Genomic DNA, 18,919 nt, shown 5'->3' on the forward strand with positions numbered 1-18,919 from the left:
ATATAACATTTTAAAATTTATTGTGACATATTACCTAATAGAGTATGTTATCGCTTTTATATTCTACAAAGGGCCTAAACCAAAATTTTATTTTGTTTCAAAAAATATGAACATATTGAATTTGAAAACCTTGTTAAAATAATTAATAAAAAAAACTGAACTTTCATTCACTATTAGTTAATATCAAAAACAATAAAAGTTAGGAGAAGAATGGTGAGAGTCTGAGAGATGTTCCAGACGAATCGACTACTGCTACTCTCTTACATTGATGAGAATTATCAACGGAGGTGCTGTAATTTAAGATATCAACTATGTATGGTATTTGCAGCATAGGATCTATCCGCCAAACATGAAATTATCATTTAAGAAATTAGATACTTTTAACTTTCGCATATTGGCTTGTAATTGTTACAAGTAAATGAAGCCTCGGATTTCAAAAGAGAAAATAAAATACCGCTAATTATTTCACCGTTACAAGCAGTTTCCAACGACTAATCAATATGGGTAAAGAAAAAGGAAAATTGCCACTTTTCAGATAGAGCACATATAGGATGGGTAGGATATGAAACCAAAACACATAATGTAGGAGAAAGCCAAAACTCTGGAATAGACAAATTCTTTCGGCTTTGATAGTCATTTATCACCCACCAGAAAATAGAGATCTCCGAGCCAAAGCAGGTACTGAAATGAACTGGTCTATATATCAAACTGCAGCAGCAGGAATGTGTGATTCTACTGACTTCAGTATCTCTTCACCAACTTGTTTGCATCCAACCAGCTTCTGCATAACACAATCCAAACATCAAGTTAGTCACCAAGGAGAAATTCCCTGTAGTGAAGTTTCATTTGCTTCCATGTCCATTTTCATTATATAGTGTCAAGTGTTCAACATAATAAAACAAAGATGCATACTGTTCCAGCAGAATATATGTCCGCAGTTCGAAATCCCCTGTTCAAAGTGTCCAGAACTGCTTTCTCTATTCTTTCAGCAGCCCTTTCTTCTCCAAGGCCATATTTCAAAAGCATAGCAGCACTAAGAACAGTAGCAAATGGGTTTGCCTTGTCCTGCATATAAATAATTATCGTGGTAGCCACTTAGTATCTGTGTTACATGAAGGGAAATGACCAACATGAGTGTATCGGAAACCAACCTGTCCAGCAATATCAGGTGCAGAACCATGTATAGGTTCAAAAAGTCCAGGTCCCTGCTCCAACAAAAATCCAGTAAACTCAAGTTGAAGTGGAAATGTTAACTTGCTCAAAAAATAGTCCAAAGAATTGCAAGATAAACTCAAGAAACATGCTCATCATCATCTATATTCTAATTCATTAAGAATACTCTTTTCATATACCGAAGCACCAATGCTGGCAGAAGGGAGCATCCCAATGCTTCCAGTAATCATTGAAGCCTCATCCGATAATATATCGCCAAATATGTTGTTTGTTAAAACTGTGTCAAACTGCAAGATTCAGAATGAGATATTATAACCCTTACATTTATACATATTTCTTTTGTAAATATAACATTGCATTACAAATAAATGAAATACAGATTATGCTAACTTGTTCCAGAAACAAACCTGTTTCGGGTAGCGAACCAGTTGCATTGCGGCATTATCAACATACATGTGTGTGAGTTCGACATCAGGATATTCCAGTGCTAGTTCTGTAACTATTTTCCTCCAGAGCATTGATGCCTGAAGATTTAAAATATAATTATATTGTCAAATCTATCTCTTATGGCTTAGAAATATTAAATATACCATCAGAACTCAAGGCAAGTGACTTATACTTATTTGTCAAGGTTTCTGGGCCATATAACATAAACAGGTTGTTAAAAGATGACAAATGATACAATCTTCCGGATTTCAAGTATAAGCAAGTTATGGCATGCAGCTTACCAATGTAAGAAAATGTAGATCATCTTAAAATACTCAGTATATCAAACCAGACACAAGAAGCCATGGACATTTCACGCAATGGCAAAAGCTTCACAAAATTTCGCAGTAAGTGTTACGGCTAAAACCAGCACCATATACCTCTAATACATTGGCTTTGTCAACAGAACAAAGTTTTCCACGCCGCTTCCGAGCAATCTCAAATGCCAGACGAGCTATCCGATCAATCTGTCATATATATTGATGATCATGATCATTAATTAATTAGAGGATCATAGATCCATTGAGAATGTACAAAATAGTTATAGAGACAAGAAAGGAAGAACTTCCCACCATAAGAAAACTACAAGCTACTTCAGAGCAACCCAAGAAAAAAAAAAGTGAAAACTGTAAGCAACACATTAACTTAGATGTCCCTTCCACACAATCTTTTTTCCATCCTTCTTTATGAAAGAAACCCCTCCAACATAATCTCACATCAAACAATTGTGAATGTTCTGAATCATTGGATATATTTTTCACATGTGTTGGCTCAATCGACTATTCTGAATCATTGTATAACAATAAAATCTGTAATCAAATAGTGCACATGAATTCTCTTCCACTTAAGTATTAAACCAAGGTCAACAACCTTGACAAATTCTATTGCAACCATAGCTTTTGTTTATATTTCACTCGCAAATCACAAGCAAGTTATAATTCATGCAGAGAAGCATGTCCAATTAGTAAGATACCTCATGAGCAGAGTAAATCTCAGTGTTAAATCCAGTCTCCTGGCCATTTTCATTGGTCCCAAAGCCCCTGGGTTTTCCAAAATATATACCTGAATAAGCAGAGAGCACGGACAAGAAGATTTAACCCTAAGAATCAGGGGACAGCAACTAGAAATTGAGTATAATGAGTGGGGAAGCGAAGGAGGACTAACCGCCAGTGAGTTCCCTCACAACCATGAGATCAACACCTTCAGCAACCTCTTTCTTAAGGGTTGAAGCATCCACCAACTAGAGGATAACCAGCACAAATTAAAAGGCATGCAGATTATTTCCATGTGAGAAGAAGCAGCAAGAGCTGATTAGTACCTGTGGGAAGACAGTGGCTGGTCTGAGATTTGCAAAAACTTGAAGGCCAGACCGGAGCTGAAGCAACCCCGTCTCTGGCTTCAGATGTTTCTCGTTTTTATCCCATTTATAGCCTCCAATGGCACCAAGAAGAACAGCATCGGATTGCTTCGAAACAGAAAGGGTCTCGTCGGGCATGGGGACTCCGGTGGCGTCCAATGCCGCGCCTCCTAGAAGCATCTCTCGGAACTCGTATGTGATCCCTGACGCAATAAGGGGGAGAAAGTTGGGAAAATTGTGGGATTTTGAAGAGTGAAAGAGTGGATGAAGTTGGGAAAAGGGAAATGGGGAGGATACCTTCGAAGGAGCCGGCGAGGACAAGAACGTCTTTTGCGACGGAAATGACTTCGGGGCCGATGCCGTCGCCGGGGAGGAGGGTGATGGTGTAGGAGCGTTTGGAAGGAGGAGCGGCGGCTGCAGAACACCTTACGGAAGCAGGCCTTGAGGAGGTGGATGAGAAGCGATTGAAGTGCGTGAAGGGCTTCGGAGGATGGAACAACTGCAGAGAAGGCGCCATTATTTTTCTGGGTTTCGAGCTCGACTCTTCTCCCACTCTCTTTAGTCTTTACTTCAGCTCATTGGACAATGGCCGACGCCTCCGCACCAACCTTTTTTTATTATTATTTTTTTAATTATTCTTGTTAAATTTTTTTTGGTGTCGTAATGTTTTTAATTTTGTAATTTATTATTATTTTTTTTAAATTTAAGAGTGAGGCTCGAATTCGTAATTTATAAATAAATATAAAAAAATTATTCTAATTGAATTATAGTGTATTGGCTAATTTTGTAGTTTATACGTATATCAACCCTAATATATAGTCACTAAAAAAAACCCTAACTTTATAGTATAAAAATAAATTAAATATTATTATATATATGTAACAAAAGGATTAATTTATCAACAATAATACTCTGTGCATAAATATATATTACTTTATATATCTTTGATGTTTGTTTTATATTTAAATCATCTAATTATTAAGCAATTTTTTTAATGTAAAAAAAATTATGATTTATAAATTTATACCATTAAATACAATAGTCTCACTTTATTTATATCAATCATATATAAATCTTAGTCACACAAAACAGTCATACATAATCCTTTCAAACTCCTAAAGATTTTCATAAATAGTGACATTTATCTAATCACAAATTCACAAGTTATTTTATCTTGCTTGAAGCAAGAATTGGAGTGGTTTTGTGTGTGATTGCTTAATGTAGTTGCAGCCTAAGTAACTTCAAATTTATTCTCCTTCCTTTGAGCTTCTCTCCCTCTTCCTTTCTAGCTTAGTTCAAGTCCAATGAGTTGTTCCAATTGTTGCTATGACTGTTTTTCTGCTGTTGTCACTGCTGTTCTTCTTCTTTTTGTTAAATACTATAATGTCTAAGACATAGTACCTAATTTATTAAAAAAGATAAAAAATAATATTTAATAAATTTTAAATATTTTACTTTTATTTTATATATTTTATTTTTTATTTATAAAAATAAGTTAGATAATTTAAGCATCACAATAAAAGGCACCATAGAATTCACCAAAAATATATAATAAGAGTGAAGCTTGTTGTTCTATCTCTTTATGACTGAAGCTTTGCTGTCTATATAGATTTAGTGAGTTGTGATGGAAGAAAAATATTAAGATAGGAAGAATTGTTAGTTAAATTGTTAGCTGGTTCATTATAGAGATTAGTTTGTCATAGTCAGGTTAGTAAAATTAGTTATTCTCACTTACATGTATGTATATATATGTGACAACAGAATTTGTAATAGTTAAGAAAAATAAATGAAAAATACTTAAGACAGTTTTACCTCCAATCTTCTTTCTCTCTCGAATTGTCTTTCTCACCTTCTACAATCTCCTTCTTTTTTTAATCTACAATTGATTCAGTCATGGACGCAGAATAAGTATTTTCTCACTATAGTATATGACTACAGTAGATACCCTTGAATATTTTTTATGAAATTAAAATCTGAGACAAAAAGACCAATTAAAAACTATGTAACCATCATTAAAAATCAATTTCATAAGACTATAAAGTGCATTTGGTCTGACAATGGCAAGGAGTTCTTAATGCATGACTTTTATGCAGTCAAAGGCATATTGCATCAAAGGTCATGTGTGGCAACTCTACAATAGAATGGAATAGTAGAATGCAAGCACCAGCACATACTGTAGGTAACTCGATCCATTCTATTCCACTCCACTGTCCCTAATTGCTATTGGGAATTTGCCGTCACCCATGCTATCCATTTGATCAATAGATTGCCAAGTTTCATCTTAGAAAACAAAACACCTTTTGAAATGATTTTTAACATCAAACCAGATTTTAAACATTTAAAATTTTTTGGTTATCTCACTTATATCTCAACACTTGCAACTGGTAGGATGAAACTTGATAAACAGGCCAGAAAGTGTGTTTTTTGGGGATATAAGGAAGGGACCAAATGTTACATTGTTTTAGATATATAAAGCAAACAATTATTTGTGTCAAGAGACGTTGTGTTTTTTGAGTCAAGTCTGCCCTTCACTGAGGCAGCGCCTCTCGCACCTCCTGTATCTCGCACAATATGTGCTAAACCCGTTGACCCATTTCTATACATTAAGGCTTATGATGCCACACCACAACATCACAATGACCACAATTCACCCAATATTTCATCACAATTGCCTCTCATTTCACAAAATTCATGTTATCAGATCACCCACACACCACTGAGGACTCACACGGGGCTCTCTCACAAACTCCTACATCAACTCCACTCAGAAGGTCCTCAAGGATCCATAAACCACCACGCCACCTAGCTGATTTTCAGTGCATGCAAACCTCTAAACTTCTTATTGCACAATCATCATCATCCTTGTATCCTCTTTCACATTGCATATCATACCATAAACTCTCATATACTCGCAAGGCATTGTCATTGCCTGTTTCAAATGCATCTGAACCTTCATCTTATGAGGAAGTTGTAACTCAAAGATGCTGGGAAGAGGCCATTAATGTAGAATTAAATGCTCTAAAGTCAAACCAAACATGGGACCTCACCCCTCTTTCCCATGGCAAGTCTGCAATTGGTAATAAATGAATTTTTAAACTGAAATTGAGGCCTGATGGATCTGTTGAACGTCACAAGGCCCGGTTGATTGCAAAGGGTTATACCCAAATTCTTGGTTTTGATTTTTTTTATACATATAGTCCCATTGCGAAGATGACAACCCTTCGGACTGTCTTGACAATTTCAGCAACTAAGAATTGGTATTTGCAACAACTCAATGTCAATATAGCATTTTTATATGGCGATCTGGATGAGGAGATTTATATGAGACCCCCTAAAGGCCTTCATCTACCAAGACCAGACCTAGTCTGCAAACTTAGAAAGTCTCTCTATGGCTTAAAACATGCCAACAGGCAATGGAACGTGAAATTGACTTCAATGTTAGTTAGTTTGGGGTACAAGCAATCCATCAATGATTACTCTCTCTTCACTAAACAATCTGACAAGTCGTTCACTACTGTTTTGGTTTATGTGAATGATTTAATACTGACAGAGGATGACCAAGATGAAATAAGAAAAACAAAGATGGCTCTAGACAAAGCATTCAGCATCAAGGACATAGGTGATCTCAAATATTTCTTAGGATTGAAAATAGCTAGGAGCAACAAAGGTATCTCTGTTTATCAAAGAAAATATGTCACTGGTTTGTTGACGGACTATGACTTGAGTGATGCCAAACCAGTTAGTACTTTCATGGAGTATACATTAAAATTATCCAGATCAGCTGCACCTCTGTATGACGACATTTCAGCATATCGCAGATTGGTTGGGAGATTGGTGTATTTGACCACGACAAGGCCGGACATTTGTTATGCAGTTGGCAAGTTAAGTCAGTGTTTGGACTGCCCCAACAATAGCCCACTATCAAGCAACGATTGGTGTGTTGAAATACCTCAAGAATGCCCCTGCTACTAGCCTTCTATTCCCTACCTCTTCTGACCTCTGTCTGAAAGGCTTCACTAATGCTGATTGGGCATCTTGTCCAGATACCAAGAGGTCAATTTCTGGGTATTGCTTCTTTTTAAATGATGCTTTGGTTTCTTGGAAGAGTGAAAAGCAACTTACTGTAGCAAGGTCATCCTCAGAAGCCGAGTATAGAGCCATGGCAGCTGGTGTGTGTGAGGTTTAATGGTTGTCCTATCTTCTGCACGATCTTAATATTCCTATTACTCAGTCTATTCCCTTTTATTGTGATTACCAGTCTGTCCTTTATATTGCTGCGAATTCTGTGTTTCATGAAAGGACTAAGCACATTGAGGTAGATTGTCATGTGGTGCGAGAAAGAGCTGTGCTTGGGTTAGTTAAGTTGCTACCTATCTCAAGCAAAAATCAAACAGCGGATATCTTCACCAAAGCCTTAGCACCTGGTCCTTTTTAGAACTGTTTTAGCAAGCTAGGCCTGTTCGATTTATATGTTCCTCGATTGAGGGGGAATGGTACCACTGATTTTGTTACTTGATGATTGACATCTTCCCTTATTGCAAGTTAGTGATATGAAATTCTCCATTTCTCCAACTTGAGGAGGAATATTAGTTAGTTAGATAGTGTCATAGTTAAATTGTAGTTTTTTTTTAACCTAAGTTGATATTATGACAGTATGCATAACAATCAACTTAAGGGGGAATATTAGTTGGATAGTTAGCTTGTTAATTGTAGAGATTAGTTTGTCTAAGTCAGGTTAGTAAAATTAGTTATTCTCATTTACATGTATGTATATATATGTGACAGCAGTATTTGTAATAATTAAGAAAAGTAAATGAAAAATACTGAAGGCAGTTTTGTCCCCCAATCTTCTCTCTCAAACTGTCTCTCTCACCTTTTACAATTTCCTTCTTCTTCTAATCAACAATTGATGTAACCATGAACGCAGAACACAGCAGTTTTAACAAAAATATTTTTTAGAAGAGAAAATGATTTTCTTTCCTGGGATGATTTGTGTTTAGCGAAGAAAAAATGTATTTATTTGGGAATTCAACTCTTAATCTCTTTATATAGGCTTTCGGGATTGAATTCTTTTAAAAAAAAAATATAGCATTTCATCTATTTGTATTGAGTTTGATATTTCTTAAAAGAAAAAAAAAAGTTAAAATTATGTAAATTTATTATTTTTGGCTAGTATTTTTAGTTATAAATTTAATATTTTTAATTTAGTAATTTAACAACATATTTTTAACTCATATTTTTAAATATTGTTGTTATTTGTTGAATAAAAACAATAAATTTTGCTATTTTTTTAGTATTTTTCATTTTAAAAAATATGTATCTGTATATGTATGTATGAGATATATTTGTGTTTAGTGGAGAGAAAATGTATTTATTTAGGAATTCAACTCTTAATCTCTTTATATAGGTTTTCAGGATTCAATTCTTTTAAAAGAAAATATAGCATTTCATCTATTTGTATTGAGTTTGATATTTCTTAAAAGAAAAAAAAGTTAAGATTATGTAAAATTTATTATTTTTGGCTAGTACTTTTAGTTATAAATTTAATATTTTTAATTTAGTAATTTAACAACATATTTTTAAATATTGTTGTTATTTGTTGAATAAAAACAATAAATTTTGCTACTTTTTAGCATTTTTCATTTTAAAATATATGTATCTGTATATGTATGTATGAGATATATGTTTAAATTTATATTTTAAGGGAGAATGAATATTATTAATATTTTTATCAATTATAATATAGAGTATTATTATTAATATATATAAGAACTCCGCCTATGTTACACTTGCGGTACATAGCCGGTCCCAAGCCCGGATAAAGGAGGAGGGTTGTGTTAGGTCTTCGGCAACCAACGTAAAAATATAGCCGAACCCCCCATGACATGAATCAAAGACATTATTGCGCTAAAGCTAGGTCGTTACCCGGAAGTAACGCGCCGTATGACTCGAGTACGGTGTCAAAGCAAGAGCCGCTGCATCGGTGCCCGGATGTAGTGTTAAATGAGCAAGGGTTCTCGCGTTTTCGTGAACGGACGAGGGTAAATAAGCTAGTTCACAAAGGAAAAGGTAAAGGTCGAAGCGACAAAAGGTTGAGATTTGGGACATGGAACATAGGCACTCTAACAGGAAAGTCCATGGAGGTGGTGGATACCATGACAAGGAGGAAGATTAACATTATGTGCCTACAAGAAACGAAATGGGTTGGTGCAAAGGCTAGGGAGTTGGATTCTTCTGGTTTCAAACTTTGGTATACAGGAAAGGTGAAGAATAGGAATGGAGTTGGAATAATTGTGGATAAGCAGTGGAAGAAGGACGTAGTTGATGTCAAGAGGGTGGGAGATCGGATCATCTCTATCAAATTGTGGTGGAGGGAGGTGCTTTTCATGTGATTAGCGCCTATGCACCGCAAGTGGGTTCGGACGAACAACACAAGATAAGGTTTTGGGAGGATCTAGAGAGTTTAGTTCAAGGCATATCTTTGGGAGATAAGATTTTCTTAGGAGGAGATTTAAATGGCCATGTTGGGAGAGAAGTGACTGGATATGGGAGTATTCACGGAGGCCATGGTTTCGGGGTGATCAATGCCGAGGGTAAAACTATTTTGGACTTTTCCTCAACTTTTGATCTTCTCATCGCAAATACATGTTTTAAAAAGAGAGACGAACATCTTATAACCTATAAGAGTGGCATGAGAAGCTCTCAAATCGACTTCTTCTTGTTGAGGAGAGTCGACCGGAAATTTTGCATTAACTGTAAAATTATCCCGGGAGAGAGTTTGACAACACAACATAGGGTGCTCGTCATGGATTTTCGCGTTGAGCAAAAGTTGAGGAAAAGACATCATACGAAGAACCCAAGGACGAGGTGGTGGCGGATGAAAGGTGAGGAACAAAGAAGCTTCCTAAGACGGGTAGGAGAAGAGGCAAGGTGGGATGGGAATGGAAGCGCGGAAGAGATGTGGAGGGAGATGGCAGAAGTTATTAGAAGAACAGCAAAAGAAAGTTTTGGTGAATCTAAAGGAATAGGACCAAGAGACAAGGAGTCCTGGTGGTGGAATGCGAGTATACAAGAAAAGATAAAGATAAAAAGAGAATGCTTTAAAGAGTGGTCTTTATGCCGCAATGCAGATAACTGGGAAAAATATAAGGCGGCTAAGAAAGAGACAAAAGTGGCTGTAAGTGAAGCAAGAACAAGAGCATATGAGAGTCTCTACCAGTCTTTGGACACGAAAGAAGGAGAAAAAGGTATATATAGAATTGCAAAGAGCCGGGAAAGAAGAACGAGAGATTTGGATCAGGTTAAGTGCATAAAGGATAAGGATGGAGAGGTGTTGGCTCAAGAGGAGAAGATTAATGAAAGGTGGAAGAGCTACTTCTACGAGTTATTTAATGAGGGACAGAAGACTCTTCCGAGCCTTGGTCGATTATGCACAAGGGAAGAAGATCAAAACTTTGACTACTATCGAAGGATTCGAGACTTCGAGGTAAAAGAGGCTCTAAAGCAGATAAAAAATGGCAGGGCAGTAGGACCTGATAATATCCCGATTGAGGTTTGGAAGGGTCTTGGAGGAAAAGGCATCAACTGGTTAACCAAGCTTTTTAATGAGATTTTAAGGTCAAAGAAGATGCCTGATGAGTGGAGAAAGAGCACCTTGGTACCTATCTACAAGAATAAGGGGGATATACAAAGTTGCGGAAATTATAGAGGGATTAAGCTTATGAGTCATACTATGAAGTTATGGGAAAGGGTGATAGAACGGAGGTTGAGAAAAGAGACACAAGTAACAGAGAACCAATTTGGATTTATGCCAGGCAGATCTACCACTGAAGCAATATACCTATTAAGAAGGATGATGGAGAGGTATCGTAGTAATAAAAGGGATCTACACATGGTGTTTATTGATTTGGAAAAAGCGTATGATAGGGTACCAAGGGAGGTCTTATGGAAGGTTTTAGAAAAGAGGAGAGTAAGGATCGCATATATTCGGGCAATTAAAGACATGTATGATGGGGCCACAACTAGTGTGAAGACTCAAGGTGGTGTGACAGAGGAATTCCCTATTGGTATAGGATTACACCAGGGATCATCCTTAAGTCCATACCTTTTCACATTAGTCTTGGAAGTACTCACAGAGCACATCCAAGAGCCTGTGCCATGGTGCATGCTTTTTGCCGATGATATCGTCCTTATGGGAGAGTCAAGGGAAGACCTAAATAAGAAGTTGGAGTTATGGAGAGAAGCTCTAAAAGTGTATGGTCTGTGCATAAGCCGTAGCAAGACGGAATATATGGAATGTAAGTTCAGTCTGAGAAGGGAAAACTCCAATATAGAGGTGAAAATTGGAGAGAACACCTTACGAAAAGTTAAAAGTTTTAAGTATCTTGGGTGCATCATACAGGATAATGGAGAGATTGAACATGATGTAAATCATAGGATCCAAGCAGGTTGGTCAAAATGGCGGAGTGCATCTGGTTTTATATGCGACAAAAAAGTGCCTTTAAAACTTAAAGGTAAATTCTATCGCACCGCTATAAGACCGGCTATGCTGTATGGTACGGAGTGTTGGGCGGCTAAAGGAGAGCACGAACATAAGCTGAGTGTGGCAGAGATGAAGATGTTGAGATGGATGAGTGGTCACACGCGATTGGATAAAATAAGGAATGAAGATATAAGGGAGAGAGTTGGAGTAGCACCAATTGTGGAAAAGATGGTTGAATCGCGTCTCAGGTGGTTTGGACATGTGAGAAGAAGACCGATAGAACATCCAGTCAGGAGGGTGGATGAGATGGAAGATGGACAAAGGGCGAAAGGCAGAGGAAGACCTAAGAAGACCATCCATGAGGTGGTCAAACGAGATCTACATGTAAATGGTCTCTCTGTAGACATGATACATGACAGAGCACAATAGCGTCGTTTGATTCATGTAGCCGACCCCACTTAGTGGGATAAGGCTTTGTTGTTGTTTGTTGTATTATTAATATATATAAGCTTCTTTGGATGAATTTTTTAAAAAAATTAATTTTTGAATAAGTCAAAGTTATTTTATATTTGAATATAAATGTAAGCCTTTTAAAAAGATATATTTAAAGATAATCTTTTAAAAAAAATATTTTATCATTGATATATCATTTTTATGTTATAGGAAATATGCTTATCAAAAAAGGAATTTATATTAAAATATGAATTTGAAATATAAAATTTAAAAGATTTGAATTTATATTATTATGAAATTCTCTTTTATTTAATAGAATAATAAAATAATAAAGATAGTTCCTAAATACCAATTAAATTCTTATTATATCAAAATTTAATTAATTACATTTAACTAGCTCAAACTATTTTTTAGTATATTTATTTTAATAAAAACATATAAAATGATTATTAGTTAGAGAGATAGCTAGTACAAGATAGTAGAGAGAGAAAAAATAAAAAAAAACTTGTAAATTATTATACCTTTTAATGATTTATGATAGTAGCTATGTTCAAAAAAACTTATAAATCCTTTAAAGATTTATAACGATAATCAATTTTTATATAAATCTCTACACTTTATAGTGATTTATAATGATAGTAATTTTTTACATAAATATCTATAAATATAGTAATTTATGTTTAAATTTTGAAATATTTACATCATGTAACAATTTGTATAAAATAAATACAAAATTAAAATGTAACTATTTTAAAAAAGTTATAATTGAATAAAATTAATTCATTATTTATTTATTTATGTAATTTGTCCTTCAATTTATGTGGTTCTTAATAAGATTTTTGTTAATGAAAGTTTAGGAAGCCATTACTTAAGTAAATATACATAATTGAATATTTAAATTAGAGAATAAAAAATTTAATATGAGGTCCTAAATCAGATTTATGCAATATTCATAGTAGAATATTTTTCATATTTAGTTAAATAATTACAGGAAAATAAAAAATTATATATTTTGTCATACGTAGAGAGGTAAGTGATGGACAAATTTTTTCTTTTCATCTTCAGTTATTAATTTACTATTTTTTCATTGGTTTTTTTAAGCCATTTTTACTATTTTCTGGAACCCAATATTTATTTAAATTGAAATGTACAAAATAGTTAGTTCATCAACTCATGCAGTCTACCAATTAATTTTTCTAGCAGTGCCATTAATAACTAATTAGACAATTTTTTTAATATGGAGACAGAAAGTAAAAGACGTCTAATCTGCTAATATCATTCGTGATTATTGTTTTAACACCAATTATCCACACGTCACCTTCTCACATTTACACTATTTGTAAGTATACTATGTTGATAAAAAGGATAAGCATTACGGAACTTTTCTATTCTTTATAATAGAAGAATATATATAAAATTTTGTCCGTATATAACTTAACATAAATAGAGAAAACCATAAATAAATTTCTAATTTTTTAATTCGAAAACAAATTTATCTCTTAGGATTAGAAAATATAAAATTATTTTTTATCTTATAAAATACGTGACATTTAGATTTTTTCGTATAATTGTCTAATCAAAACATAATAGAATGAGCTGATGTGTCGTCTATATGCTTGTTACGACACTTACGTGGTCCGTTGTAAAAAAGTTTGAGGATGAATAAGTTTTTAGACTTCAAAACAATGTCATTTTAGGATGAGTCTTCTTCACTTAGCTTCATTTTTTCCCTTATGTGAAGCATTTCTGAAGGCCTTTGCAGCTGCTTGTTCATAAATAAAGAAAAGGATAAATCTTTATATCTCAAATTCTCCATTGAGAAACAAACTTAAATCAATGGGATCTTTTTTCTATATTTCAATTTTCATAAAAAAAGGTAAATTTTCACAAAAAAAACTCAAGAATTAAATTAAATCAAATAGAACCTACTCCACTACCAAAATTACCAGATACAACAGAACACGTTCATGTGACTGTGAGTCCCAATATGAATAAGAGCACTTTTAATCCTCTCATGTCCTTGAAGTTGTAGATAAAATAACTCAAATGATGCAAGGTCAACATGAGACAACATGAAAATTGAAAACTGTTGAATATTTTCATCCAATCTTAATCAATAAACCTTAAAGATTTTCCCATCAAATTAATAATTACAAAATCTATTCTAATAAATTCTCCCACATCAAATAAGTGAAAATTAACAGAAGAAAATATATGAGAATGAATAAGTTAGGAGGAAAGTTGAACTTAAGGAAGAGAGGCAGAACAACATGCTAAAAAAAGGATCCAAAAACGAATGTAGATGATGGCGGCGATGGAGACAAGGAAGCAGAAGGTGCGGAATTGAATGAAAATTTGATGATGGAAGAAGATTCATTCATTCATTCAACAAGACTCAGATTGGATCCTTCCCCTTGCCGCGATTCTTAGTTGACAAATAACACACAAACAAACCAATCAAGTAGAACCACCTAAACGTGCTTCTTTCATATATGCTTCGTTTTCTGCCGATGTGATAATTGGTCACGCAACCACCATTCGCCACCACCGCTAGCAAGAAATCCCTTGTGCGCTGCCGTTGTTGACATCGTCGGAACACACGTCCACTTTGTTTTCTGTCGAGCCGCTATTGTTTTTGACTTTTCCATTAACAGTCTCTACCACTCTCTTCTTCTTTTTCAACATCTTCTTTCGTAACTTTCCGACTAACAGCACCGTTGATGAGACGATGACGACCTCCCTATCTTGTTGGTGGCAGTGGATGGAGATTCCAATCTAGGGTTTCTCGAAATAGAGGTGCCGCCGTTGTGCTTTTAACTTCTTAGTTTATCTAGAAACAAAACCTTAATGGTAAAGAGAATGCTTCAGATAGGAGGGAAAATGAAGATAAAAATCAAAGACTTATCACAAAAACGATATGATTTTGAAGTTTAGGGAGCTATCCATCCTTAAATTTTTTAACAATAAAATACGTAAGTATCAGTTTACTCTGTTATATTTTGATTAAACAATTACACGAAAAAATTTAAATATTACACATTTTATAAGGTAAAAGATAATTTTATATTTTTCAATCCAAAAAATAAATTTATATTCTAATTAAAAAATCAAAAATTTATTTGTCCTTTTTCCGTATAAGTATATGTATACCTTTTTATTTTATAAATTGAAAAATAATAAAAGTATATATTGAACAGTATACCATGCCGTAAAAAACGTAATTCATTGTGTATAAAAGCTGAATTAAGGTTCTCTCCGCAACTGATTCCCGTATACGACGCTCCCAAAAGATAACGAACTTAACAAACTTATAAGTTATAAATCCTAACAGCTATCTTTCTCTCTTCTCAATTCTCACTGCTAAATGCTCATGAAAAATCGCACACACTCTCTTTCTTTCTTTACTTTCTTTCTTTACACCGTTTCAGCCACATTCAATTCGAATCAATTCAACAATGGCCGCTGTCGCTTCACCTTCCTCCAGAAACCAAACGCCGTCCTCCTCGCGCTCATTTTCCTACCCCTTCGCTTCATACACCTCCGCCAATTTCGCTCCCGGAGTCTCCCCCATCGTCCCCACGCGCTTCTCCTCCTCCTTTGGCCACCATCGGCGTTGTTCTTCCACCTCTTCGCCGCCGTGTCCAGCATCCGTGAGATTCTCCTCGGAGCAACCACCAGGTTCCCCCGGGCAACGCTCCACGGCGATAAACAAGAATCAGAGGAAACACGACGCGATATCATCTTCGACGTCGAATCACCAGAGGAGGACGTGCATGTGTTCCCCTACGACGCACCCTGGCTCCTTCCGCTGCTCCTACCACAAACGCCTCGCCGAACAGCAGCAGCAGCAAACGGCGTTGCTTCATTGTGCTTCTTCTTCGAGTGGTAACACCCTAAATCTTCGAAGATTGGCGATGCAGAACTCGCTGGTGAGAATCGGAGGAGTGGAGGGCGAGCTGGTGAAGAGAGCTCTGTGTGCTCTGATCAGACCCTCCTCCCACAGCCATCGCCGCCGTGAAGCCTTTCAGCCAAGGCCGAGCCGCCTCTCCGTCATGTCCAAGGCAGAACATTACTGACATTCTCTTCTTTTTGTTTCTTTGTTGATCAAATCATCCTTTTAATTTTTTTGCAAAAGGAGGATGCATTAAAAAGAAAAAAAAAAAGTTCTATTGTGTGTGTTCTGAATCTGAGGCATATTGTTACGCTCTTGGAAGACTGGGAACCTTTATTTTTTTGGTACTCCTAGTGGAAAATTAGGAAAGAATTAGTTGTAAAGTTAAGTTGAGTAGTCTCTGTGAATATATTTTTTTGTCCTGTGATTGTGATGTTGAATTTGTGAATAGTATTTCTCTTTGAAAAGAAATAAGAAGGAAGACGTTCATGTTTCTAGTTTTTCTCTTTCAATTTCGTTGAATAGATTATTTGTTTTATTTGTAGAAGGTAACGCTGAACGTACAACCACAAGAGTGGATTATTGGGAATCTAGCATTGTAGTAGGTCAATTTGATTAGATAGATTAGATATACTCCAAGGGTAAAAGAAAGTGTATGAAAATAGTAGGTGTTTTTGGACATCCAGAATCCTTGTCCTATAGGCCATTGCTACCAAGTTGTGAATGGCACTGGGGCTTTGCAAAAGATTTATCTAAAAACCAAGAAGGTTAGGTTTGGACTGTTTGGTAAACTGAAATTCTTATCAAGACTGAGATTGAGATTGGTTGAAAGAAAGCAGTAACGAGGAGTAAGAAAAATGGTTGTGAAAGAGGGGAGCAGACCACCCTGGGTGGGTCTTGGCGCCGCTGTTTGGGTCCAAATAGCTGCGGGAAATGGCTACAACTTCCCGCTCTACTCCTCCGCCCTCAAATCCGTCTTGTCCCTCAACCAGCAGCAGCTCACCATCCTGGGTGTGGCCAATGATGTCGGCGAGAATGTGGGCATCCTCCCTGGCATTGCATGCAACTTCCTCCCTCCTTGGTCCCTCCTCCTCATTGGTGCTCTCCTCTGTTTCTTGGGCTATGGCGCTCTCTTCCTTGCTCTCACCAGAACTCTCTCTACCTTCCCCTATGTCCCCCTATGCCTTGCTCTCTGTGTTGCCACCAACAGCAATGCATGGTTCGGAACTGCTGTTCTTGTTACCAACATGAGGAACTTCCCTCTCTCCCGAGGCACCATCTCCGGCATCCTCAAGGGCTATGTCGGGATCAGCGCCGCAGTCTACACTCTCATATACACCTTGTTGCTCAAACACTCTGCATCAAATCTTGTGCTCTTTCTGGCACTTGGAGTTCCCATTGCATGCTTGATCATCATGTACTTCATTCGCCCCTGCACTCCTCCTTCTGGTGAAGACTCTTCTGTCCATGTCCATTTCCTCTTTGTCCAAGCCGCCAGTGTTTTACTTGCCACCTATCTTGTTACAACCACAATACTCTGTGACATCTTTTCTATCACTGGTGCTCTCTCTTACGTCCTAGCTGCTATAATGCTTCTGCTTCTCATGACTCCCCTTGTAATCCCTCTCAAGATGACACTATTCCCTTCCCATCCTCTTCATCTTGTTACCTCAAATCAAACCGATCCCTTGCTGGCACCATCTTCCTCGGCTGCCAGTCTTGTTGACGAGGATGCTTCGGATATTGAGACACTTCTTGCAGAGGGTGAGGGAGCTGTGACGGGTAACAAAAGGAGGCCCAAGAGGGGAGAAGACTTCAAGTTCAGAGAAGCCATAGTCAAGGCTGATTTCTGGCTTCTCTGGTTTGTTTACTTTTTTGGGGTTGGTTCAGGAGTAACGGTTCTCAACAATCTCGCTCAGATTGGAGTTGCTTTGGGAGCCAATGACACAACCATATTGCTCTCACTCTTCAGCTTTTGCAACTTTCTGGGTCGTCTTGGTGCCGGTGCTGTTTCTGAACACTTTGTTAGGTAAGACTAGCAGATTTTTGCGCAGTGGAAAAGTCTAGGGAGCCAGCAACTTTTGTGTTTTGTGACCAGCACTTAACCATCAAAAGAAAAGTGAGTAATGTTCCACTGTTGGATGTAATCTCACACCATTAAAAACATTATTAATAGCCAAATGATGGTTATAAACCACAAAAGTTGCTCGCCTCCTAACACTCCTCTTTGTGCAGTATTGTATACCATTTGTTAAATTTTTAGCACAGCAACAGCTTCAAATTGTTGTAACATTTGACAGGTCCATAGCTCTGCCTCGAACAATTTGGATGACATGCACACAAATAATAATGATCATAGCATTTTGCCTCTATGCTTCAGCTCTTGACGGCACTCTCTATGCTGCAACGGCCTTGCTTGGGGTATGTTACGGGGTTCAGTACTCTATAATGGTTCCAACTGTGTCTGAGCTCTTTGGTCTCAAGAACTTTGGTATTACAAGTAACTTCATGATGCTAGGGAATCCAATTGGTGCCATTATTTTCTCTGCTTTGCTTGCTGGCACTGTGTATGATGCAGAAGCTGCTAAGCAAGGAAGCTCAACATGCTATGGTGCAAATTGCTTCAGGCTCACTTTTCTTATTCTTGCTGGTGTTGTTGGACTTGGTACCATCTTGAGTATCATTTTGACTCTCAGAATTCGCCCGGTCTATAAAATGCTCTATGCTGAGGGTTCATTTCGTCTCTCTCACACTTCAAGTCACTGAGGCTGCACAATAAGCATACAGCAACTACTACATCATGTTGCTACCCCAATCATCCTTTTTTTGTGTTACTTTGGCAAGAATTTGAGCATTAGGGTCCTTATTTTTGGATATGAGTTTCATGTATTCTGCTTTATACGTATCAAATTAGCTTCCCTTTCCCCAAGAATCTTTTTGTCAAAATTAGATGATTTAGGTTCGAGTATAAGAATCCTCTGAAATCTGCAGCTACTGATAAGATGATGTATTTCCATAATTTCTTCAAATTAAACGAAGTAACATATGAATAATTTACCATTAAGGAGAGTAGCTC

At 36.5% G+C, this 18,919-nt stretch overlaps 3 protein-coding genes across 3 annotated transcripts; 2 read left to right on the forward strand and 1 right to left on the reverse strand.

Moving 5' to 3' along the window:
- Positions 1-349: 349 nt before the first annotated feature.
- Positions 350-3,659, reverse strand: LOC112770996 (3-isopropylmalate dehydrogenase, chloroplastic). Its single transcript, XM_025815530.2, has 10 exons — positions 3,314-3,659; positions 2,978-3,219; positions 2,824-2,899; positions 2,633-2,721; positions 2,040-2,126; positions 1,581-1,697; positions 1,353-1,460; positions 1,152-1,205; positions 913-1,065; positions 350-781 (listed from the first exon to the last, which is right to left on the reverse strand). The coding sequence occupies exons 1-10, from the start codon at positions 3,531-3,533 to the stop codon at positions 704-706; spliced, it is 1,224 nt and encodes a 407-aa protein (XP_025671315.1). The 5' UTR covers positions 3,534-3,659; the 3' UTR covers positions 350-703.
- An 11,557-nt stretch (positions 3,660-15,216) lies between these two features.
- Positions 15,217-16,340, forward strand: LOC112769293 (uncharacterized). Its single transcript, XM_025813761.2, has one exon. It carries the CDS (start codon positions 15,407-15,409, stop codon positions 16,025-16,027), a length of 621 nt encoding a protein of 206 aa, XP_025669546.1. The 5' UTR covers positions 15,217-15,406; the 3' UTR covers positions 16,028-16,340.
- Positions 16,341-16,555: 215 nt separating this feature from the next.
- On the forward strand, positions 16,556-18,907 carry LOC112769292 (protein NUCLEAR FUSION DEFECTIVE 4-like). Its single transcript, XM_025813760.3, has 2 exons — positions 16,556-17,872; positions 18,144-18,907. Exons 1-2 carry the CDS (start codon positions 16,701-16,703, stop codon positions 18,607-18,609), a joined length of 1,638 nt encoding a protein of 545 aa, XP_025669545.1. The 5' UTR covers positions 16,556-16,700; the 3' UTR covers positions 18,610-18,907.
- Positions 18,908-18,919: the final 12 nt, after the last annotated feature.

This window comes from Arachis hypogaea, chromosome 18 (assembly GCF_003086295.3).
Source record: "Arachis hypogaea cultivar Tifrunner chromosome 18, arahy.Tifrunner.gnm2.J5K5, whole genome shotgun sequence".
NCBI lineage: Eukaryota > Viridiplantae > Streptophyta > Magnoliopsida > Fabales > Fabaceae > Arachis > Arachis hypogaea.

Excerpts from the sequence above, each read along its gene's own strand:
- LOC112769293 (XM_025813761.2), top strand. The coding sequence starts at position 15,407 with ATGGCCGCTGTCGCTTCACCTTCCTCCAGAAACCAAACGCCGTCCTCC.
- LOC112769292 (XM_025813760.3), top strand. The coding sequence starts at position 16,701 with ATGGTTGTGAAAGAGGGGAGCAGACCACCCTGGGTGGGTCTTGGCGCC. Across the intron at positions 17,873-18,143 it reads GTTTCTGAACACTTTGTTAG|GTCCATAGCTCTGCCTCGAA; the intron begins GTAAGACTAGCA and ends AACATTTGACAG.
- LOC112770996 (XM_025815530.2), bottom strand. The coding sequence starts at position 3,533 with ATGGCGCCTTCTCTGCAGTTGTTCCATCCTCCGAAGCCCTTCACGCAC. Across the intron at positions 2,127-2,632 it reads AGATTTACTCTGCTCATGAG|ATTGATCGGATAGCTCGTCT; the intron begins GTATCTTACTAA and ends TATATATGACAG. Across the intron at positions 782-912 it reads ACATATATTCTGCTGGAACA|AAGCTGGTTGGATGCAAACA; the intron begins GTATGCATCTTT and ends TGTGTTATGCAG.